The sequence below is a fragment of the Canis lupus genome, chromosome 22, assembly GCF_048164855.1.
Source record: "Canis lupus baileyi chromosome 22, mCanLup2.hap1, whole genome shotgun sequence".
Taxonomy (NCBI): domain Eukaryota; kingdom Metazoa; phylum Chordata; class Mammalia; order Carnivora; family Canidae; genus Canis; species Canis lupus.
In genome coordinates this window covers 6,695,508-6,721,001 of record NC_132859.1, presented here as the reverse complement: position 1 = coordinate 6,721,001, position 25,494 = coordinate 6,695,508, and the positions used below count along the sequence as shown (strand labels likewise).

General features: G+C 40.0%; 2 protein-coding genes across 8 annotated transcripts in view; one reads left to right on the top strand and one right to left on the bottom strand.

Annotated features, from left to right (window-relative positions):
* Window positions 1-25,494, top strand: part of MED12L (mediator complex subunit 12L) — a 323,177-nt gene that overhangs the window by 184,579 nt on the left and 113,104 nt on the right. The window lies entirely within an intron of this gene.
* GPR87 (G protein-coupled receptor 87) lies at window positions 2,862-24,491 on the bottom strand. The gene is made up of 3 exons (XM_072792276.1): window positions 24,197-24,491; window positions 7,896-8,027; window positions 2,862-3,980 (listed from the first exon to the last, which is right to left on the bottom strand). The coding sequence occupies exons 2-3, from the start codon at window positions 7,927-7,929 to the stop codon at window positions 2,938-2,940; spliced, it is 1,077 nt and encodes a 358-aa protein (XP_072648377.1). The 5' UTR covers window positions 7,930-8,027; window positions 24,197-24,491; the 3' UTR covers window positions 2,862-2,937.

The window sequence follows — 25,494 nt, the reverse complement described above, 5'->3', positions numbered from 1 at the left end:
AGTGCATATGTCCCTTTGAATTAGTCTTTTGTATTTTTTTGGGTGAATACTCAGTAGTGTAATTCCTGGATCATAGAGTAGTTCTATTTTTAAGTTTTTTAAGGAAATTTTATATTGTTTTCCACATCAGCAGCACCAGTTTGCATTCCCACCAACAGTGCAAGAGAGTTCCTTTTTCTCCACATCCTCGCCTTATGTTTTTGAATTTAGCCATTCTGACAGGCATGAGGTGATACCTTATTGTAGTTTTGACTTCTATTTCCCTGATGTTGAGGAATATTGAGCATCTTTTCAGTTGAAGGATTGTTTTAAATATCACGTTGCACAAATTTTTTTTTTTTTTAACATGATATGTCCTTAGTAAGTATTTATTAATTTGCTAGCTGTTGTCTTAATGGTGTTTGGTCTGGGGGGAAACCAGGATTTATAAAATATAAGTGATCCCCAAACCTTATTGTCTCTTTGTTTTCTTATTTTCTTTCTGTAATATTATTTTTTCCTAGTAGATCAGATTTCCTCATGGAGGTTACAAGTTTCTGTTTCGGCCGCGTTATCTTTGGCACGTGTGTGCACGCAAATGCACAAACACAATTTTGCCTTAGCTATTTAATATAAGTTTATGGATTTTTGTGGTGACCCTTCCCTTGATTAATTGAGAAGCAAAATACTGGTATACCATATGGAAATGAGAATAGAATGGTATAAACAGTATAATGAATATAATGGAGTTAATAATACACACACTAGCAGATTTCCTACAAGATCAGTTTAAGTTGTAGGAAAAATAGAAAATTAAAAAAAAATTCTCTGAATAGGTTTCTCATCTGCATAAAAGGGAAAATAACTAAGCTATTTACTGCTATCTGAGAGGATCCTGAAAGTTTCTGTAAGAAATTTTAGATTCCAAATCATTTTCAGATTACCAATAAATTTTTTATTAAATTTTTTATATTTAAAAAAATCTATTTATTTGAGGGAGAGAGAGGAAGCAAGAAAGCATGAGCAGGGGGAGAGGCAGACGGTGAAACAGGTGTCCCGCTGATCAGGAGCCCCAGGTGGAGCTTGATGCAGTCAACAGCATAAACATTCACATTGAAGCGGGTAATATCATTTTGAGATTTTTTGACTGGGAGCTGTGATGCAGTGCAGAGAAATAGGGGATAGAAAGGATAAGATACATTATCTGAGGCTATTTTCCCAGCCACGCTGTTGCTCCTTCTTTTTATGTAGTGTAGCTGTAACTCATCTTGGGCACCGTGGGAAGAATGAAGAATGGAAGAAGGACTTAGTCTTTCAAAGTGCCTTTGCATTTTAGCTGATCTAAAACACAGTTTATCTTAACCTAGCTAGCGGTGCACAACGGAGAGTAGGCTATGCCGATGACCAAATGAGGTGTGTATTAATTAATGTAATAGTGTGCCCCTAGGATTTATGAAATTGGAAACTTGATGGAGAAATGGGAATTTCAGTAGAAGTCCTCCAGTAATTATTTTAAGCAGTTTGCTACCAATCCGTCTACCAAGCCTGACTCACCTACTAGGAATGTAGGAGTACCCAAATTCTGTTGGTGTTCTACATGATGGTAGTCACACAAATAAGGGCATAAGTTATTCTTGTGCTCTTATTTCTGTGCACTTCAGCTTTAAGAATTGTGCAGATAGTTTACAAGAGTCTAATACTGCACTGTGTTACGCATGTGTCGGCTTTGTTGTCTCTTTGACCATATTTGTCAGCCAACTGGCAAACATACTTTCAGTTCTCCTGTTTTAATGCTTGCCTCGCTCCTCATACAGTGTGAGAGACAAATGAGGCACCTAGTACTCAAGCAGCTGATGGCTTTGAAAAGAATGAAGGCCTAAGGGTATCTTGTAGAAGAAAATCTTCTAAGATTAAAAATGTTCCCTGGGTGCTTTTTTTGTAATCTATTGCACTCTGTCCTTTAACTTAAGGTGATATTTTCAATCTAATGAGAACGGTATTAAAGGAAAGACTATTTTGCTAATAGTTTTTCTTTTTCTTTAGTAGGCTCCACACCCAGTGTGGAGTCCAACATGGGGGCTTTCACTCACAACCCTGAGATCAAGACCTGAGCTGAGATCGAGAGTCAGATGCTTAACTGATTGAGCCACCCGGGAACTCCAATTTTTCTAAAATAAAGAATATTAAGTGGATTTTTGGCAAGCCACATATATTTATTAACCAAACCTCCATCTTCTCGTCTCTACCCTTGCCCCTTGAGGATTTAGCAGCAAAGCACTACAATAATGGCAAATGTAGTGTTTTACCCAAGATCCACTTCTCTTAAGAGTCACATTTTTTTCCTCTCTCTGAAATAGCCTAAGTTTAAAATCAGTTAACCGAATTCAGTCTTTGAAATACATCGCTCAAAAGATGGAGTTGAATCTTCTCCATCTTACCCCACACTACAAATTTCTTCTAATGTGCGTAGACATTTGTAAATATGGTGAAGGGATGATGGCCAAAGGTCGTACGTGTTCACAGATGGAATGACAGAAGGCTCAGCAATTAATATGTATTCAGTTATATCAGAAATAAATGAACCCAAATGTTCAACCTTACAGCCACATAGTTTTTTTCTCTAAACTTTCTCTTTTTTCCAAAGTGGCTTCAAAGCAGCATTTCCTGGCAGATGGCTGCAGTGCACCGGCATTGCCCTGGCATTCTCTGCTCTGCAGTCTGCTCCTAGGACCCGAGTCACCAACCTGTCACTCAGCTACACACCGCCTCTTGCCTGTCTCCCTCTTTGGCGTGCCTTAATGTTTTGCTCAGTTCCAAATTACGCCCAAGTTTCATACCGTTCTATTTCTCTTTTTTCCGTATTTGAGAGACTGAAGCGAGCATAATCAAAAGAAACATTTATTTACATTCTGTACACTTTGACTTCAACAGACAAGTAGGCCTAGGGGCCTTTAACTCCTACACATCTGTATAATCATAATATATGCGGACTTCTGATCTTCTGACACTTTGCAGTGACCTGATGCTTTCGCTCCTGGTTCTGATATTTGATTTCTTGAATAGCCTTCTTGAAAATGACCTACACATGAAAAAGTAAATTATTGGATCCAGGCACACATTGCACGCAGACAAGAAGAGTGTCATTTCTTTGCAGTAATACAGAATTTTGTGTGCAGATTCATCTAAGAGTCTGTCTAAGTGACTGAAAGTGAAAGGAATCCTGCACAAGTGATAGGGTAGAAAGCAGGTAAAGAACACTGCCACCACCACCCTGATGCTCTGGTTATGTTTCCGCTTTCGGCTGGACTGGCTTATGAATTGCCTGCTGGATTTATGGATGTACCTGGATATGGCTATGTAGCATCCGATCAGTATCACCAGCACAGCCACAAACAAGCAGCTATTGACATAAATGACTGCTTGATGCCATTTGACTCCCAAGGGACTTTTAAGTTTCATGCAGTCATGAATATTTTCCTTGGTGAGTTGGCCATTTGTTAGAATGATGTTTGGCAAGGAAAGAACGGCCATGATCACCCAAACACAAATAGATAAGACCTTTGTGAAAGTTACGCTGTACATGCGAGAGTCCCCAAATGGCTTTACCACCTTTAGATAGCGGTCAATGCTTATTAGCCCAAGAAATACGATGGAAGTATACATGTTTGCATAAAATAGAACTGAAGTGTATCTGCAGAGGATAAACTTGAAGTACCAAGGTCCGAATCCTGCATCATGCACTATTCGAAATGGAAATGTCAGCGTCATTATGAGGTCAGCAACCACTATGTTTTTGAGATAAAATATGAAGCTGGTTTTATTCCTAATGTGGAAGAAGATCCACACTGCTAGACCATTCAGCAAGATGCTTGCCACAAATATAATGAGATAAAGCACAGGCAAGACGATAGTGTCAAATTCGTTGTTAACAGTGGTGTTCTTTCCGGGTCCATCGCTCATGTTACTTGGAGCGTGACTCCCTTGGCTGTGCAGCTCATTATCTGTAGGAGAAGTGGGGAGACATCATGTCAGAGCTTCACATGTGTGTCCCACAGACCACTAGTCTCCCTTATAGGCGACTGCTATTTGGGGCAGATTTAAAAAATGCCTTTAGCAATTTAAACAGTTACTTTATTGCATCTTTAGTGTTTTGAGTGACCGAAGTATTGGTGGCCTCTCTCCCAAGTCCTTATCCTCTTCCCCCAGACACATCGCACTTGAGATCCCTTGAGTAAAATGTGGTATTTCTGGTTCTTTATGTCAGTCTTTTGAAAATGCAAATAAATATACCATTGTGACAATTATCCTGGAGGGCAACTTGTCAAAAACTGTTCTAGGCTGATGCCTGTTTTTATTATCAAGGCTACATTATACCGCTCGCACTTAGATAAACATTTTTAAACTTCTAACTTTTGTTTTGGGATTTTTAGTTCATATTGCTATATATCCCATACCACTCCATCACAATCAGTACCACGTTGTGTGAGCATCATGGGTATTGTGGATCTCCTACTGAGGGGAGCAAAATCGTAGCAGGGGCTCAGGGCTCTGAGTCCACCACCGTTTCCTTGCTGATGGACGCTTCCCATAGGCTGCTCCAGGCCGGTAACCGAGCACAGGAAGGAGAACTAAGACAAGACTTTTCTGGGACAGAAGACTTTCCTCTGACAGATGACTTTGGCTGGAAGACTCCCCAGTCTGCTGAAAACTTCTTTCATACCCCATTGTAGAGTGAATCTTCCTACTTAGCCTCCCTGCTCCGGCATCAGACTTGCATTTCAGCCTGCCATTCCTTGCAAACATTTTCCCCTCCCAGTTGTTATATGTTGTCATCTGCCTCCGCCCCTTTAAAGCAGGACTAATGCAATTTTCAAAATGGACTTTTTGTATGTAAGTTTACAAGGAAGGTCGTTACTGAAATTTTACTTCTCACTAATGAATAATGTTTACTATAATGACAATTATATTTTGGAACGATATTGTTTTAGAGCTAACAACATTAATTTTGCCCTCATTTCTCTATATAACAGGCAGTGTAGTATATGTATTAGTTCGCTCCTTTGAAGAAATGAAAACAGGGAACGATAGTTTGATGATTGTAATCCAAAAACAGGTTCTTAAATTGCTGCCTGAAATTTAAGTGTAGGCTCTTCCCAAGTAACCTTGTCCTCTTTCTAATTCTTGCCCTTTATTCCGTGCAACAGTGTTTTTAAAAACTGGTTTTCCTGGCTGAAATATCCTTACACAGACTAGTAATTTATACCTGGACTAGCCTATTACGATGATACCCATAGCATTATTATGCTTTATACGTTTAAAATGCCTGATTCAGCTACCATCTGTATTACTGTTGCCAGTTTCAAATATTGTCTTGAACAGTATCATTCAAGCCTATTTCGACTTAATGGAGTGTTGCATTCTTGGCTGCTTCTGCACCACAAGATCCCCATCGGCATCCATGTTATTAGAAGCTTTCTAAGATGTGCAGTTTTACCTGAGTGAAGATAGTGCTTGAATTAGTTTTCTCAATTAAGCTATTAGCAGACACTTTGATCTAACCCAGAATGGAACCCTGTGGGAAATGGAGAGAGGACAACCAGGTTTTAATCAGGGTAAGTGGCAGTGGCCCAGCCAACGGGCACAGACTGAAAATGGGCAGCCACATCATATCCCGCTACAGTGGCTGTGCTTTGCCACAATTATGAATGGTTTTCAAAGCCATTATAATTACAAACAGAATGGTTCACAAACTGCTGCATGCTCGGCCTGGAGTATTTCAACCCTTGGTGTTGACTGCTGCGGATGTCCACTGTGGAATGGAAAGACCCATACTTCCCAGGGTTGGTTAGGGATTGTGTGTCTGCCCAGTATGTCATTATATTTCAAAGTTTTAATTGTATGAAGAGGCACTCGTAGTAAATGGTGATTTACTGATCAATTATGGTTGTTATTAAAGATTGGAGTCTTAAATCAGAATGTCAAAAATAGTACTTAACGAATATGGTCTCGTAAATGGCAAATATCAAGCACGAGTGGCCTTATTCCACAGTGGTTACTGTGGCTTTGGGAGTCTCGTGTTGAGCTTTGTTGATTATATCACCTCATGGTATTTGCTTCCTTAGTTTATGTATAGGATTAACATTTTGGAATACAGGACTTTTAATTCAGTAGGATAGGCCTGGGCTTGGTTATTTCTTCATTCACAAATTCCACATTTATAATGCAGCTTAAGCAAATTAGTGGTTAAACTTGTTATGAGTTATTTTATGAAATAATATGGTAATAGAGAGGAACAAAATGGTTCGTAAGCAGGATGAACCATCAGTGGATTGCTCTGGAAGGCTCAAAACTTCATATAGAGAGTTTTGTCTAATTGATTTTTTTTTTTAAAAGAATTAAGTCTATGTTATATTCTTCTTTGCTAGCCATTCCCATTATTTCTTTTCTGCGTCCTTGCCCCAAAATTTTTCCAAAGCTAGTGGGTGTGCTAGAAGCATTTCTGTGCGCAGTGTTCCTGCTTAGGAACAATGGCCATCAAAAATAGGTGGCTGTCTTCACCCAGACCATTTTATCATGTTGTTCTACAGTCAGTAAAAAACTTAGCAAAGTTAGGGAGCATTTTTAATGACAGGTAGCTTGGTGATTCAATTAAGAAAAATTAGAAGGTGTTTTTACAATGTAAAGGCTATTTTCTCACACACTCCTTGTTTATTAGGACGTTATTACCTGTATTATTTAGCTCAGAGCTTGATACAGAGTGATAATTGAGGGTGCAGATTTCTCTCCTCTCCCGACTCCTTTTAAATTAGATCAACAAAGGCGATGACAAAAGAGCTCTAGTTCCATAGCAAATTAACATTCGGTGCCAGTGTGTATGTGTGAGTGGTATTGTAGTGCAGGTGTTGAGGGCTAGGATGTGGCTGTCTGGGCTGATGTGTCGGAGAAATGCATGGGGTTTGTAGCCATACAGAGCATTAACCACATGTGAGTCCTGAATTGGCTAGTGCAGATAAAGGGCATTCTTGTCATTGCAGAAAGTTCTACTTGACAGAGCTGGTTTAGTCACTTCATAACTTTGTTAAGGGGAATAAACAGTAGCCGTTTTGCCAGATGTCCCAAGAGATAAATTCCCTGAATACATGATTTCGAGGACAGTCTTAGTAGGATGTTCACTCTGTACCTTAAAGTTGTTAATTACAATTTGTCTCATTAGTTGCAGTCACATTAAGAATGATGGAGTTGGTGAAGAACCTTGGTCTTTTTGCTTTTGGTATAGCTGCATTATCGCTCTTTGGGATGTGTCACTCTTTGGTACAAAATGTGAAGGTATCAATAGGTCACTGCTCTACTTGCCTGGTGGAATGAAACTCACAAGTCATGCCAATTACAGGGAGTCCCAACCATGGTACAGCTGCTCTTGGATGGTCATTGTCAAAATAGTTACCCAGAAAAGGAGGTGGATGTGATCTTTGGATTCCTGGGAAAGCTCAGTGAACATTATTTTTTATATTTTATTTTATTTTATTTTATTTTTTTAATTTTAATTTTTATTATTTTTTTGAACCTTAGTTTTTAAACTATTACATCTGGAAAGTAATAAGTACTTTAGTTTGGTTATAAAAATCTTCCCCAAATGTTAATTCAATCTTTATTGTCCTTTTGAGATGATCCGTACAGGAAACAAAGCTTAGAATTAAGTAATATCAAGTTAAATTTCTCTCAGTGATGCTCTCTGTTTGCTGTTTTATTTTTAATGAGAGGCTAAATGCTGATCTATTATTTTTATTTTTTTTAAATTCTGATTTATTTTGTTAATTGGTTCAGTGACCAGTAAAATTCCCAAATTGTCACACAGTATAAAAACAATTATTGATCAGGGAAGATTTTCTGTGCGTTTTTTCTGATGGCTGGCTTACCTGGTAATTTTTCAAGTGTCAAGTTGAGCCCCATTCTTTAGCTGTGATGGATTGTAAGCAAAAATACGTGTCAGGAAACACTTGGAGATGGCTGCGGGAATGGTTTGGCATAGGTTATTCCTGGCTTGAGTCCTGGGCAAAAAAGAATGGGGATAAGTTAGGAAGGAATATGAACACAATAATTTGATCTTTTCTTTCTTTCCTTTTTTTTTTTTTTTAAAGATTGATTTACTTTAGAGCACAAGTGGGGAGAGGGGCAGAGGGAGAGGAAGAGAGAGAATCACATGCAGACTCCCCACTGAGCATGGAGCTTGATGTGGGGCTCGATTCCATGACCCTGAGGTCCTGACCCAAGTTGAAACCAGAAGACAGACACCTAACTGAGCCACCCGGTCACACCCATCATTTTAAAAAAATATGTATATAAGTATCCTTTTGAGGTTCAGAAAAGGCATACTACTCTTTGGACATGAACAGCTGTGCCACACGAGAGTTGCCTACTTTTATGTCCTCCTCCAGCCTGTGACAGAGCAAGGACCATTCTGTGTATGCTGCCTATCTAACACCAGTGTGTGGCCATGGAAAGTCACTGATATCACTGTGACTCAGTGTCCTCATCTCTGAAACGAGAATGCTAATAATTATATCACAGAATTATAAGGATTATGTGAAAGAATCCAAAAGTCCAAAAGACAGTTATCAGAGCCTGGGTCTTGGAATGCACTCAGGAGGTGTTAGCTTACATCTTCCCATCCCTGCTTCTACTGGATTCTTTCCCCTACCCCAACTTGAGCATATAACAAATGCATCTATGATGGGACTTATATGCAATTGGTGATTGTTAAAAAAAAAAAAAAAAAATCTGTTTTCTTTTTTCCTTAAAGATCTAGCACTGATATATGTAAGAGTGTTGTATATGCTCACGTTGTATATGCTTTCAATATCCTATGCTTATAATTTCTGGGGTTCTAATTCTGGGTTTACGCTAACCAGCTGTGTGACCTCTATCAAGTCACCTGATGTTTCTGGAATTGCTCTGAAAACCCTACAAAATCTCTGTCTGGACTCTGATTTACATGAGTAGTATCTGTGTTTTCCTCAAGATTTCCCTTAAGAATTTAATATCATTTGAATGTTTGTTTTATAAGCCCCTGTGTTTCTCTGTGATCACTGCATTCCATCCAATCTCAAGGCATGATTAGGAATGAATAATTTAATTGGCTTTGAGTGACAGGGGTGTGATCTTGGCTACATTCCTGAACTTTTCCCAAGTTTTCAGAATTCCACACATTTTTATAAAGATTAACTGAGATCATATGTGCGTGTAACACTGAATGCTATAAAATATTTCTTCCCCCTTCTCTTTTAAGCAGCCCTCTCTATTCTTTGTTTCTGGGTTCTCCAAGGTATTGATTAAAAAAAAGAAATCTTGAGAACTGTGGGCAAGTGTGCTGCTACAGTCAAATGGATTTATGGAATGAATGGTTTGCAACAGGGGAAGTCACACTTGCTCATGAAACCATGTGAGACTCTAATGTCTCTTTACTGATTTTTGCTCATATACCATACAGCTGCAAAGAGACCCCAAGTAACCTCCTCCCCTTTAAGTACAAAGCATATTTCTGGCTGATGTAAGCAGTTACATTGGCTGAGTCAGCAGGGAAAGAGCACTTTGCAGATAGAAGTCTATTGAAGGATTTCTCAGCAATAGAGAGGCACTTGTTTCCTTGTCTGTTGTTTTGCCCTTGTTTTCTGTTCCCTGGTATCGCATGATGCGTAGGTGCTAGATTTGGTAGTAGGTGGAAAAAATGGTTTGCAAATTTTTAGTGATTCCCCTCCTGGCCCAAATCATCTCTTTTAGAATTTAGATACCTTATCTATGCCTTATGTCGAACCGCTACAGTATGTAGTACGTAGTAGGCACTAAAAAAGTAATTTTTTGGTTAATAGAGCACAGACGATGATGAGGGCTCTTAAGAGTCTTTTCCTTATTGGGTGCCAGTGTCAAGGGATTTTTTTAAGGCAAGGAAGTGAAACTCTACTTTGTTTTTACTTACTAAAGTTTATTGGGAAAAATGACTGAAACAGTTTTCTAATCTTCATAATAATGATCCTTGGATTCAGTAAACTTTTTATTCTCAAATCCAGCTTCTCATGGAAACATTTCATGGAGTTTAACTGATAAGTATATCCTGATTTTTACAAATCTCTCTTCCCAGGTTGTATGGTTTTCTTCCTCTTGACATATACCTTACTCAGTAACAAGAATTCCCATATGGCTTACCCCCCATTGGAAGAGGAACAGTGTCTAGAAGTGGGTCAGCCACAGGCAGCAACAAGAGAGACAGCAGACAGTCATTAAGGTGGACCCAAAAAAGAGACTTGGGGAAAAATATTTAAATATCACATTTCTGATAAAGGATTTGTATTCAGAATATACAAAGAATGTTAACAACTTTCTATTAAGGAAACAACCCAATTAGAAAATACATGATCTAACGATTTGTATGGACATTTCACCAAGGGTACTTGAAAAGATGTTCAACATCATTAGTCATTAGAGATATTTAAATAAAAACCCACCATGAGATGCTGTTTCATACCTGCCATAATGACTATCGACAGAAAAGAGAATATCAGGTGTTGCTAAGGATGTGGAAAAACAAAGTATTATACATTGCTAGTGGGAATTTAAAATGATATGGCCACTTTGAAAACAGTAGTTTCTTATCAAGTTAAAACTAGACTTATAATTATGACCCAGCAATTCCACTCCTACGTATCTACCCAAGAGAAATAAAATGTATATGGTGGAGTGTGCTATATATGGATGTTCCTCATCCTCAAAATCTCTAAACTGTTTTCCCTTTTCTCCACAGAAACCAATTTTTCTTTTGTCTTTATTTATGAATATTTCCTTCATCTTGTGGTCAAAGGAGTTTAAAACCTCAATACTCTATAGGGTAGCTCTTTTTTTTTTTTTTTTTTTTGCCCCTCACCTACTCAGTCCCTTACCTGGTCTTCCTCTTTTTTTCTTTTGCTACTCTCAAAGACCTCTTCCGGAACAAGGCCCTCATAGTCTCATGTGTGGGCCACTGTATTGACCTCCTCTCTGGTTTCTCTGCTGCTTTCCTCTCAAATTTCTCCTGCTGCTTGTTGCTGGATTCTTCTTTTTTAATAATTCAAGTAGTGATGCTTTTCTTTTTCTTTTTTTAAAGATCTTATTTATTTAAGAGAACATGGGCAGAGGGAGGTGGAAAGGGAGAGGGACAAGCCGACTCCCTGCCGAGCATGGAGCCAGACATGGGGCTCAATCCCAGGACCTGATCATGACCTGAGCTGAAGTCAACCCACTGAGCCACCTAGGCAGCCCAGTCATGCTTTTCTTTTGCTTTCTAAACTTTACGATATAGTAGGGAAATTTTTGAATTACAGTTACTAATCAAATAGTAGTTATTTTTGTCATTTTGAAGACCATGGAGTATGGAAGCCAAAAGATGTTGGGTTCTGATAATTAGGAGCTGGCAGTAGACTTGGGATAAATTGCCCAAAATCTTTTGAATCATGTGTGCTCTAATATTAATTATTATAATAATAATAAATAACAATATCTGCTCTATAGCATCATTATGTGGTTAAATTAGATTATTGATACATAAATAAGTGCTTTATATAAATGTTTTTTGCTTGTAATATTTCCATTAATTCTCTCCTAGATGATATTTAAAGATTATTTTCATTTGATTGGGAACTCCTTACATTACTCAGCTTGCTGCCTCTTATGGCATGTTTAGCCCTTTGCTCTTCTTCATACTCATTCCTACTCTTGAGTGACCCCCTTTCTCCCCCTTTTCCCCTACCTTGGAAATAAATCTCTACCTCTCCTTCTTCAGTGTCAACCCTAATATGACTTCTTCTTTAAGGTCATTTCCTGACAGCCTATTCATGTTCCAGCCTCTGGTATTATAAAAATGAAGAGGGAAGACACTGAGTGTCTGTCCTCAAGGGGTTTATAGTCTACTTGAGGATCTAGAAGTAAAGAGACCACCAAGTACAGAATGAGAGGTTTGGGATACTATGGAAATAGGTGTACCCTGATGAGGGGAAGTGGGAATCAGGGAGGTTCTGTGGCTGTGGTGATACTGGCATTGTGGCAGGTTTGCTGAAGGTCTGGTGGGAAAGGAGCATGTAGAAATGCTGAGTGTGTCCAAAGAAGGTTCAGTAATCTGAGGATGATGTTAGCACTGAGTGATGGAGAGGTATGACATATCTGACGTATATTGAAGAATTAGGGGCTGACTGATGTTGCTGAAAAGGGAGGAGGAGTGTTGGCCTTCCAGGTATTTGAGATGTTAGGGCCAATGAAAGGAGGCTCATATAGAGGGATCAGTGGAGTTCTGGTTTGGGTTTGTTGATGTTAGGATGCTCTCGTTTTATTCGTGTGATGTCTACTAGGTGGTTGAAGATACAAGGTTGGAGCTCAGTGCTTCTGACTGGTGATATAAAGTCAACAGAGGATCAGCTATGGAAAGAGCTATGGGAAAGGAATGAGATTGCCCAGGATGAACCTGTCCGGTATGAGAGAATGGGACAGGGCTGACGTAGATGCTTTTAAGGAGCATCTTAGGTGAGGGCGGTGAGGGGTGCTGAAGGAGTGGCCAGAGAGATGGGCCATTATTAGAAGAGAGTAATGTCATGTGAACCATGAAGAGAGTTTAGTAAATGAGAAGCTGTGACTTGTTATATCTTGCAGGGAAATCAAATGATAAAGGACAGCAAAGTGCCATTGGATAGGATTTGGTTAACAAAGAGGTCACTGTTCATCTTTGCCAGGGCTGCACGTGTTGTACTGTGTGTGTACGTGCACGTGGTGGGGGGCTAGCAGGGGGGTGGCATAGGGCAGAAGCAGAGGCCTATTTACAGAGGGTTGAGTAATGTTGGTGAGGTGAGGATGTAAGGAAAGGACTTCAGATAACACTTTCAAAGAAAGCATGCCTGTGGTGGGAAGGAGAGAAAAGGTGGAAGGTAGACAGACATAGGATTGATTGAAGACTTTAACTTCTCATTTAATGCCTTGCATTTAAAATATTTTCTTGCTTGGCTTTAAAAAACAAACAAACAAAAAAAAAACACACACACAACTCCCACTCCCACAAAAACAACAACAAAAAAAACACACACACACAAAAAAAACCAGCACCCTTGTCCTTACTGCTAGCCAAGTATGGTGGCAGTGTGATAGAGTCTAGGTTTCAACCCCAGCTCTCTTACCTTCCAGCTTTCTGACCATCCATTCCCTCGTGTATAAAATTAATATGATGATATGGCCATTATAGGATGACTGCAAAGTTGAAATGAAAATATTTGAGGAAGCTGGCATAGCTGCACAGGGTAGGGGCTATCTTGTTAGTTCCTGTTGTGTGTCATAGGGACACGATGGAATCTCTTTGGTGATTTGTAGTTTGGACACAAGGTGAACCAAGTTCTTGCCGCCTTGTTTATGCTGATACTGTTAGGTGGTTTGTGGTCTCAGCCACCCTGCGAGGAGCCAGTTGACTGATCTTTTGGCTCTAAGAGCTTGCCCTTTCTCTAAGCCTCATCTGACAACCCCTAAGCTGCAGAGCTCCCTGTGTGGTTGAGTCCAGAGCAGCTGTGCATTGTGCATGTCCCAGCGCCTGCAGGGTGTTGCAATGAGAGTTGCTTCAGCGGTAGTAATGGCTAAGTTCCAGGACCTTGTTCATGGGCAGGAATCCTGTTGTGCCACCCTGTGCTCCCCCAGCTGAGGGCTGATGAAACCACTCAAGAATGTGATGTCTGTGGTAGGCCCAAGCTTCACAGCCATTCCTGAGGTTAGATGGTATCGATGCTTAGAGACCTGTTTTTTGTGTTTCTTTTTTTTCCAGCCTCCCATTGATATCCTCCTTTGACTGTTTTGTTAATTATGTGGCTATGTCGTTGGCTGTAAGCTGTCTTTAAATGCAGGTGGTGGAAAAAGGACCAAGGTGTTCTCAGTGTCTCCTTTATCTTAGACCTCAGACTAGTTGCTTAGTGTCTTATACAATCCTCAGAGCAGTTCTGTGACCTACGTGGTTTATTCCCTTTTCTTCCCCGAGGTGGGAAGATCCAAGGTGCAGACAGGTAATTAAGTTGCCCTGACTCACAATGCGAGTAATGGGTAGAGTCAGCATTCGTCTCCGATCTGATCGAAACCGAAGCTGCAGTTCTAATACACTGCCCTGGGATAACAATGGAGAACGATTCTGGAGCTTCATTTTGGAGGGTAGAAAGTAGGAGAAGAGGGTATAGGGCAGAGGTGGGGTTTGTTTTCCCTTGTCTAGCTGGTGAAGGAACTGCTAATCTTCTTTCACTGGAGATCTAGTTCTGCTTGGCCTGAAACAGTGTTAAAAAACATCAGGAAATTTCACATAAGAACCCAGATTTGGATCCTCTGCTAAAAAAATGAGAGATGCAAACACCAACCATGAACCAGCAGTATTAGCTGCCTCTTCCAGATGAGAAGTCTGCTCTCTGGCTTAGCGGCTCACAGCATTTTCTCTTGACGTGCCTGGGCCGCCTCACTTGGGAGCATTACCGGTCTGATCCTACAGATACTTCATTTTGTAACTTTGGTCTGTTTATCATTTCATCTTCCGTGGCTACATTCGAACTATGTGGATCATCAAATGTTCTATTTAGAACATAAATATATTTTTCTTCTTCCTCTGCCTCCTCCCTCCTGAGCCCTGATTTTTCTTGCTTTAGGGACCACAGCTTAGCATTCTTTCCAAGTGATTTTCCTGGTGCCTGTTAGCAACCCAGAAAAATAGTGGCCAGGGACCTTATTTAGTTCCTACTGCAGAATTATTAATGGTCTAGGTGAGCTATTTTTCTCTGTGCTCACCCCTGTACTGGGATCTTTAAGTAGACCACCCTACTGCTTATTGTTCAACAGCTTTTATGGGTGAGAGAACTGAGATTCTGGGTCCAAAGGAAGGAAAAATTATAAAAGCTGGAGGAGAAGCATGAAGTCCGGTGTGTTGGATGTCTAGCCGTCTGCTGTTTCCCTGCAAAGGGGGATGGGAGGACCAGGGTAGGGATCAGCATCCAGCACTGCTGAACTGCTACCCTGGGCACATAGCCTTGTCCTTAAAATTCACTGTTAGACATCAGCATGTTTGGCAAGCCCCTTGTGCCTAGCTGGGGAAGCCCGCCTTAGCAGCTGTGCCCACTCGGACACAGCGATGCCTTCATTCTTTCTGGCTGCACAGGGTCCCCTTATTGCCTCTCTGATCAAGATCTGAAAGATTAATGTCCATTAAGTGCTTGCTCTCTCGTTCTCCCTGGTTTCAGCTGTCCATTATTTGGTGGAGTGATTACTTGGTGGAGTGATAATTTGGTGGCAGTGGTTGTCGTCTCTTATTTGTCTTCCACTTCCCAGTATGATCTTTAAAGGCTCATGTCTGAACTTGTAAGAATTTCAGACATGAGGGGTTTTGTGAAGTGCTTTTCTATAAGAAAAGCTATACTAAAAGAGTAGCTCATATGGGAATACTGCAGCAGTATCCTTAAAATTCAGTGGTAAAGATATAATGCTCACAAAAAAAATCTAATATGAAGTTTCTGCTAAAAGGGACAGCCTCTCACATTTGGAATTGCCTGTAATCCAAGAGTCCCTCCCAATTTAAACTTGATGGGGAGGGAGGGAGGGAGGATGGGAGAGTTTTCCAACACTGTTAGCAGCTTTGCTGGAGGCCTTGGGAAAGAAACAGGCTATCTCACTGAATACAATCCACTTGTTTTTGTAATAAAATTAGGTCACTGTCATCATAGGGCACTTCATTAATGCATAGAGTCACATCCCAAAGGTGTTAGAATGTACACAGTCCTTCATTCAGGTTGTTCAGGTACTACTCTAAAGATTTCAAAGTTGCACTTGATACCTGTAGCCTACAATTATGTATATTTGGGTTCACATTGAGATTTAGCATATTTTTTTTTTTCAGGTGACCTGTGACTACTTGTTTTATAAATATTTATTTTAGGAGTGATGTAAAGTGGGTTGTAAACTCCAGGACGACAAGGCTTGTGTCTAATGCTTCTGTATAACTTTAACCCCAAACCCAGTTATTCCCTTTGTACTGGAGAGGAACCTTATTAGATTCAGCAATGTGCCCAGCATCACCCACAGTGAGAGGCAAAAGCCAAGAAATGAGTTTCATTTTTTGTGACCCCAGAGCCTCTTTGCTTATGCTGGTTGGCTTGATGAGTGGGAGCTCAGAAGTAGCCTGATAATGTCTTAGACCTCAGTTCAGTGGGTAGGTATTAAGTTTTAGGGATCCGTGGATGGCTCAGCTGTTTGGCGCCTGCCTTTGGCCCATGGAGTGATCCTGGAGTCCCAGGATCAATTCCCACATCGGGCTCCCTGCATGGAGCCTGCTTCTCCCTCTGCTTGTGTCTCTGCCTCACTCTCTCTCTCTCTCTCTTTCTGTGTGTGTGTCTCTCATGAATGAATAAAATCTTTTTTTAAAAAAAAGGTATTAAGTTTTAGACTCAGTATTTAAGTCTGTGGCCCTGGACAAAACACTTTTCATCTCAGAGCTTGAACTTGCACATCTCTGAAATGAAAAAGGTAAGAAATGCCTGGCCTAGCTCCCAAAGGTGCTTTGAGAAGTCATGAGATCATATATACAAAGTCAATTTTATATTTGTAAGTACTATAATACTATAGGGGTGAACCATCGGGAAATACCTTTTTTTTTTCTGCTCAATAATACAATTTTTATTATCATCTGGTTAAATTTTACGGTTCACTGAGTCGAAGTGTATATTTTTATTTTCTGTTTAGGCCAAGTCTAATTTATGTAGAGCGGAATTCTGCATTATTGGTATAGAGGAGGCTGGCTAGAAGGGTTAAGGGCTATAGTTTTATAAACCAGAGTAGTGGTTTTAAATGGATATGCGGAGCCAAATATATTTCAAGTAACTTTTGGTTTCTTAAAAAAAACAAAAACAAGACGTTGTCAGAAATACAGGATCCCAGGTGACGTGTTTAGATCCTGAAGGATGCTTTTCACAAGCTTAGGCAGATACTATTTCTTGTTTTAGAAGGGCCATTCCATGGCTTATGCATTGTACTTAAGAGTTAACATTGTTCTTCCTGGTGGTGGTGGTGGTGATGGTCTTCACCGTTCAATAGGATCATCCTTATGGTTTTCTAGCTGTGGATGAGGGGTGGCAGGTATTCTCAATAGAATGCCAATCAGTAGAGTGGGTGTCAGGTTAGCTACCCTCATTCTTCAGATCACTGTTTAATCAAACTGTAATATTGTTTAAATTAATTGAATAAGACTGATTCCTAAGAGACAAGTCCTCCTTCAGTTTCCTCCCTTACCTTCATTTATAATAATTCTGTAATGAGGTCTTCAGCACTAGTGGATATCTCACATTTATAACAGCATCAAACCCTTACTGTTTATTTTATCCTCCTATAACAGCAAGAAATAAATTCCCCATCCCCCATACGTATGTAATAAAAGAATTTGGCATCACATAAAATTAATGTCATGTATGTATGTGTGAACACACACACACGCACACATGCATACGTACCCAAGTGACATTTTCTTTAAAGTGATCCCTACCATCAACTTCACTGGTAGTAAACCTTATTTTTAAAACAGTGATTTTCAAAAAACAAAAAAACAAAAAACAAAAACAAAAAAAACAAAAAAAACAGTGCTTCTCAAACTAGTGGGACCATTTAGACCAAAATAATTCTGGGTTGACGTATAATGACAATAAGTTGCTCAGTTAGGAGAAATTAGTAATCTGTTTGTATCATTGTAATATTTCTCAGATGTGTTTTGTTTTTCCCTTGCCTGTCACGTTTCCTTCCGTTACAGCCCTCACTAGCCTCCTGTCTTGCACACAGCACGTCTCAAGCCCCCCCTCCCTCTGTCGGTACCCTGGTGACCTGATCTTGTCTCCTTGTCCACTTTGCAGCTCCCACACTCCTGTACCAGAGCCTCCCTGTCTGTCTCTCCCTTGTCCACTGGCAAGCTTTCAAGTCTAAGTCACACGCCACGTCTTCTCAGAGCCTTCCATGTTTCCCCTGTACTGTAGCTGTGCTCCTCAGTCCCTGGTATCTGCCTGACTCTTCATATCTCCAGCTTGTTTGCCCAACTGTCCCTCAATCCTTCTATCTCCAGAGTCTGGCAGAGAACTTGAAGACAACAGTGTGAAGCTCAAGAAATACGTGCTTTAATGTTAGGCTCTTGTGGAATGTGGCCCCCTGTGACCTAATCGTATCTTATTGGAAATCTGCCACTTTTTATCTTCATGAGCATCTTCTTTTGCCGTCTGAAGTAGAGGAGTACGGCCTACGGAAGAGAATAGGAACTAGCAGCTGATCTCATCATGTAAGACATGGCCAAACACCAGGAGGATGACCCATCAAACACCAGTCCTCTGGTGTTTCTGAACAACTCACTCTGAAGTAAGGGGACTCGAGTGGAGGGTTTCAGATTCAAAGGTAGCCCCATAGGTAATGTCACTGAGGAAAGTGAGCCAGGTAGAAGAAGAACCCATCAACAGTATAGTATGCTAACAAAATACAGCTAACAGCCAAAGCATCGGGGGAGGTAACCAGCAGGGCTGGGGACTGTGTGGTCTGGGGGTGTCGCCCCACTGTCAGGCCCTGGATTGTTGCCACACAGGTGTGTGGGTCAGTTACTACTCGACTATCTGGTGTAGAAGAGAAATGGATTTTTACATAAAATTACATAAATTTATAATTACGGATTAATTTTGTTAACACATTGGGCAGACCAAATACAGTTTGTGGGTTACGGTTTGTGATATCAGCCTTCATGGTGGGGCTTCCAGGCCTCACCTTGGAGTTTTTGTCCATTTCTGAGTGGGATCAAGAGCGTTGTTACCAGATTCCTGCTCCAAACCTCTCCCTCCTTTTTACTAATTTCCCCTCAGTATTTTCCTTTTTAACTGAGATTGATGAGCTTGTAAAACAAGCTTTGAGAGTTTATTGGTTTTCAGAAATGAATGGCACTGTATTTAATTTGGGGTAAATACTCTTTCAAAATGCTCTAAAGTTAAAAAAAAAACGGTCTAAAGTTTCTTCTTATTGTTGACATACTAGGTTGAACCACATGATTCTTATAGTCAAAGTGGCATTTTCATATAGTTCAACCTACTGTGCTTACCACTTGAGAAATTTCGAGTGTTGGAATATATTATTTACTGCAGCATGAAATTAGGATGTTTTTGGCAAAAGGGAATATTGGTGTTGAATAAATACAATGGAATATCTGTTAAACAGTGATGATATCCTGCTACATGAATATAGCAGTTGACCGTATTGCTGGCATCCACTGTTCTTTCATTCATTCATTTTGCTTCCTATGGTGTGGGCGCTACATAAATGCAAGACTTTATCTTGTTTAAAGTTTTTGTCATGTAGACCTTTAAAATGTTCGGTTGAAACAACCAAAAAATAATTGTAACTGTGATTATTTAAGTATCGTGTGTTAATGTCTGCCCTGAGTAGCCACGCTGTACCTAGTCATGATATGAAGGACTGTCTTTCTTTGCAAAGGTATCCAGTAAACAATTAATTTTGGAGTCTTTCCCACTCCTCTTTTAGCCAATTTGTCAAAATTGGTTTGAGATGCCCTTGATGATTTGTTTTCCGTTTCATTTGTAGCCTTTGAGTCTGGTAGGTAGGAGGAGGAAGAGGTTTGGGCAGAGAGGTCATCCATCCCAGAAAGATTGTGGCCGGTCCCATCGTGCCTACAGTCTAGAAGCAACTCGCGTCCATGCATTACTTTCTCGCATCCCTTCCATGAGCTCTCTGCCCAGAGCCACACAGCTGAGTGCTGACAGCCCAAGGGTTTTCTCTTAACACTCTTCTTCCTTCAACTAGGTCAGAAGCATCTTTAGTGCAGGGATCATGAATTATTTTACTTGAGCTGCCCTCTATTATACTGGCTTCTGCTTTTGAAGGAGCCAGAATCTCAATCTGTTCAGTACCCTTCAGACTAATGGACATGAAAAGCAGAGTTTGACCCTATTCTCGTGCCTCTGGAGAGTTGCCCTGGTGGCTGAAGGCCAGTAGTATCTCTGACCTGAGAGCACGCTCAGGCTCTTGGCCAGCCCTCCTCTGGCAGCAGCAGAGTCTGTGTTACTATCTTGTTCGGAACAACAGTATTAATAAGAGGAAGCATTTGGCAAATGCTGGTTAATACTATTGTGCCCACGGGACTGTTCTGAATTATTTAGACACAACTTAACTAAAGAGACATGGGACTCAAGCTGCAGATCTGCCGTTTACATGGGCCAGGTTATCTAACTCCTCCTATGCCTCAATTTTCTTTTCTGTAAAACATTCATCCTTGGATTGAGTTGACGATTGAATGAGGTATTCCCACAGTATCATCTCATTTGATCCTTATAGATCATTTTACTGGTGCTTGGCATACAGTAAGCACTCACTATTTAGATGCTACCTGAGTGTTAGTAAGAAAAATATCGCCCCCGCCCTTGTTCAAATAAGCTGAGGCTTAGAGGGCTTTCTTCAGCAGGTAGGTGAGTGTGAGAGCCCAGGTTAACACACCTAGTGAGATCCGGGGCCTGGATTTGAACACAAGTCATTCTGAGTGTTGTGCCCTTAACTGGTCTGCTGCTGCCACTTCCACATAAATTGGGGGTTCATGTGCTGATACAAGGTTGTGTCTCCTTTGGGAAAACTATGAAGTAGAGGAGCTCCGTAGTAGCAGGCTAGGTACCCAAGACAGCCGTTTATCTCCTACAGTCAAGCAGGACAGGGACTAAACCACAAGTCTATATAATTTTGCTTACAAACTATGCACAAAAAAGGGGTCAGTAATAGCACACAGTACGTTTACTCAGCACCAGCAAAGTAGTGACTAATAGCATGGTTGACTGCAGATGGACCTGTCAGGGGCAGAGAGCTCTGTGTTTGTGCCTTTTAAACTTCACTTTGCTCAGCTGTAAAGTGGAGGTAATAGCAGTAAACACCTTACAGATGTGTGAAGGTTTTTTTTTTTTTTTTTTTTTTTTATGTGGATTAAACTATGCAGTGGTCTTGGGCATAAAGTAAGGTATCAGTGTATGTTATGATTGTTGTTTTAGTATTAAGACTGGAAGGGCAGTTCGTACCATATGAGTTTTACCTAATACATTAGAAAGAGTCATTTAAGGAGTTACCTTCTCTTTCCAGAATGATAGAAATTTTTATTAGAAATTGCCTTATTAAAGAGTCACTGATAGGAATGACTCATTGTGATGTCTTATGACAAGTGACACTTAATCAGCACTCTTCTTCAAATGCATTTAGCGTAAATTTTTTTTTAACTTTGGTTAATAAGAATGTTAATAAAGGATGAAATGCGTGGATTACATACAGAGACGGAGAACAAACTCTCTTCTGCCCATTTTTGCCACATAAGGAGGAAGAGTATTTAGAATTGTTGCCAGGTGAGGGGCGCCTGGATGGCTCAGTTGGTTAAGTTTCTGACTCTTGATCTCAATTCAGGTCTTGATTTTCAGGGCTGGGAGTTTAGGGGTATAAATTAAATAAATAAATAAATAAATAAATAAATAAGTAAGTAAGTAAGTAAGTAAGTAAGTAAATTTATTTATTTATTTATTTATTTATTTATTTATTTATTTATTTATTTATTTATTTATTTATTTATTTATTTATTTATTTATTTATTTATTTATTTCCTGGTGAGAAAGGAGCTTGGCTTTGACTCTTGGCCTGAAGCAGAATGTTTCAGTCTTGTTTCTTATTCACCCTGATGTTTTATAAGTGGTTCATCTCAACCACTTTCTTTTCTTTTTTGAAAGTTTTATGTATTTATATTTAAAAAATTTACTTAAATTCTAGTTAACAAATAGTGCAGTATTGGTTTCAGGAGTAGAATTCAGTGATTTATCACTTATGTACAACCCCCAGTGCTCATCATAACAAGTGCCCTCCTTAATCCCCATCACCCGTCTAGCCCATCCCCCACCCACCTCCCACCATCAACCCTCACCGCTGATTGTTCTCTATTGTTAAAACTTTATTGTTATGCCACTGCCCCCCCCCCCCAGTCCAATCTCATCTACTTTTTAATCATAAGGTCATGGTTGCCTCTGCTTCCCCCTCTCTGCTTTCAATGGTCTCACAGTACAAGAACTGCAGGTAGCTGTTGTATTTGTATTAATGCAACGCTTTCTACCAGAGAAAGTGGGAACAAAATGTGGTCATCTCCATCTTGGAAAGGGGAACCTGGAACCTCAAGAGGCTGAGATTTGATTAGCGTTATGTAGTTGGCTGGGACAGAAATGGAGAGGATGAGTCCTGCTGGCTCCACCCAGTCTCCTCCTTTGATCCAATCCTTGGTTCTCGATGACCAATCCTAGTATCTGGGCATATCACCTGGATTGTGGGAATCTAGAGGTGCAAGGGCCATGTCCACCTACTCCGATCCCCTCATTTTACTGTGAGGGATGGCAGCGAACTCCTGAGAAGTGAGAGGCTCGCCCAACTCTCTCTGTTAACTTTGGGCACAGTCTACATTTTGCTGCGAGTCCTGGATCTTCGGCTCTAAATCAACCTACTGTCCCCTGCCTGTGCAGAGAGCGTCTGTCCTGGAGACTGTGGACTACTCCCAGGTGATTTTTAACCCAGTTTCACCTCACTTCTGTTTTGCCCTCACCAGGAGAGGCTTGGAGGGAGTTTTATGGGTTTTCCTCATTTTCCTATTTGGAGGCATACAAAGAACAAATGACCATTCTTGTCTACTTCTTTATGTGAAATTTCTGTGGCATTTTCGGAGTACAAGTCTAAGCATGAATATTATTCTTGAAAGAAGTGAAACCCTAAGATAACATGGAAGGAAGAAAAGCAAGCAGACTCAGGAGAGGGCTTGCACACCGTAACCTAAATAAAAACATCCATTCTCATTTAGTCTCCTTTCACCGACCCCCTCCCTGGGTGCAGTAATCCCTCTCAGCACACTGTCTCTGGGTAGGAAATTTCTCCTCAGCCTCTTCATGAAAGTTACGATTTTCTGACTAATTACTCCCCCTCTCCCTCACCCTTGGCCTACATCCTTAAACACGGTATTCAGGAATCTATTGCTCCAGCCACTCTGCCTTCACCTACATAGATCAAAACCATTTTCAAGTAGGTGTTAGAAATGATAGTCTTAGCAAAGAGCTTTGCTGAAAGACTAATAAGAGAATCTCCTTGATTCTTAATTTCAAGAAGGAAAGATTTTTGTTAACCTCAGAATGGCAGAGATGATCATGATACACGCTATGAACAGTGTCTGGCTCTCCCTGCCCCCTAGAGTTTTGGTAATATAGAATCGATGTTTCTGCTGTTTATGTTGGTTGGTTAGTAAGTTGGAGCCTCTAACTAGAAATCTGAGAGAAAGCTGTTGTTGAAAGTGTTAATACACCTAACAGGAAAGCAGACTCCTCTCGAGAGTACGTTACGAGGTTCCGTGGTAGATAAATGTTGATCTAAATAAATCAAAAGTCACCCTACTTTAGGCTCCCCTATCTTGAAACATCTTTATTATAAATTCGACAAATTTAAATGTCCACACTTGCTTTATGTTGTCCTCAGTGAAGCAAAAACTTCCCTAGTTTGAATATGAACCAGAAGTACGGTGTTCGAGCCCTTTGTCAGGAGCCGGGCAGTTTTTTCAGTGCCTTTGGTGACATGTTTTAACATGATCTCTTAAGGAATTGGAATGAGGATGGCCCTGTTCTTTGTGGTACAGTGAGAAAGATTGAGATTTTTATATCAAATGAAGCAATTTGGACAAAAAGACATCCTTTTTCTCTTGATTTCTTTTCTTTTTTTTGCACTTATCATGAAATACATTTCAGGTCTTGGAAAATAATTACCAGAGACTATGGATTTTACTCATCTAATACAGTAAATGTGATTTAAAAAAAAAAAGTCACTTAAATATAAGTGGTTCCCAAATCATCGTTTCCGCTTTTGAAGTTACTATACACAATTTACATTTTCTGCCCGCCCGAGTTGGAAACAGTGAACCTCCATGAAGAACGTATGGCCCCTGTTTTGGAATGTGGTGCCTCCCAGAGAGGACTTACATTATCTTACTCAGTTAGTATTCTAATTTCTACTTTCTCTTCAGAGCTCAGATTTAAGCAGAAGGATAATTACAGTCTCAATCAGTGCTGTGTTCTATCCACCACAGCTTTTAAGAAAATTAAAGAAAATTTTTTTGCTTTACCTTTCATTGCGGTGTCTGGGTGTCCATTCACCTGATACGGTGTCTTCAAGTTGAAACAGGCTTCTCAACTCTAATTAAGAATAAGCCTTGAAACTATGGTTGACAGAGAAGTGGGTTTTCTGGCACAGCATGAAAAATAAGCATTTTTCTCCCCTGTCAGAGCAGGTGGGTTCTCCCCAGGGCCCCTTGCGAGTGTCCTTTGAGGCACCCTTTCGGATTGTCCTGCTCCGAACAACTGGAGCAACTTGCTCTCTTGCTCATGTAAGTGACTCACATCTGAGAGTAGGTGAGATTTGTAGACTAGGGAAGAGCATTTCCTGAACTTGCAGGAATCAGACGGTGATTCACCTGAAGGGAACACAGAGGGCTGGAGCTCAGAATGCCAGAGGACTGTGGAAGGGAGGGGGAGATGAAGTTTCAATCAGTCCCAGTGTTTAGGTCATTTTTTTCTTTTTCTTTCTTTCTCTCCCCCCCCCCCACCCCCTTTTTGTGGAGGTGGATGAGCTTCCTATTGCTAATTAGAAAATACACATACTGCCTTCCTGCCAATTAAAGCTTGGGTTAAAAGAAATCAGATATTTTAAGAAAGATAAATCCTTTAAGATAATCCTATTCTGTTTAAAAATTAAAATTGAAATGTGCTTATACTACGAATTAATAACATTGGAAACCTGTTGTCTTATTCAAGGATGTGCGGAGATCTGTAGACCTATTTTTACATAGACACAAATGTCAGTATTCAAGATATTTTAAATACATTTATTTTGGGGAGCTAATCCCTTGAATTCCATGTTTAAAGACAAAAAACTTTTATTCTTTAAAAAAAACTTCCCATAATAAGTTTACACCATCAGATCTTTTTTTCATATTTGTAATTAATTTTAGATCTTGCAGATAAAAATCTCCAAATGTTTGCAAGATTTTGCAGCATTCAAGCAAATAAGTAAATAAATAAAATTTCACCAAATGGAATCAAAACCTGTTACTATCATGGGTGAAGATAAATGAAAATAATAAATGTAGAATCTTTTTTGAGGGATACTTGGTGGTTGAGTGTCTGCCTTTGGCTCAAGTCGTGATCCCAGGGTCCTCTGCCTGTGTCACTGTCTCTCTCTGTGTGTCTGTCATGAATAAAAAAATAAAATCTTTAAAAAATGAAAAACTTTTTTTTGAAGTTAATAAATCAATAATAGGAGTTACTTAGTGTTTGCTAATGCCTTAAAGAAATTACTCACATACAGACACACACACACATACACACACTAATTGGTTTTCTTTCTGTGTTAATACAGAAAAAC

Bases quoted from the DNA above. Each gene is read 5' to 3' on its own strand.
- GPR87 (XM_072792276.1), bottom strand. From the start codon at position 7,929: ATGGGGCTCAACTTGACACTTGAAAAATTACCAG. The intron at 3,981-7,895 runs GTAAGCCAGCCA...CTTCTCCTACAG, and splicing joins GACACTTGAAAAATTACCAG to ATAATGAGCTGCACAGCCAA.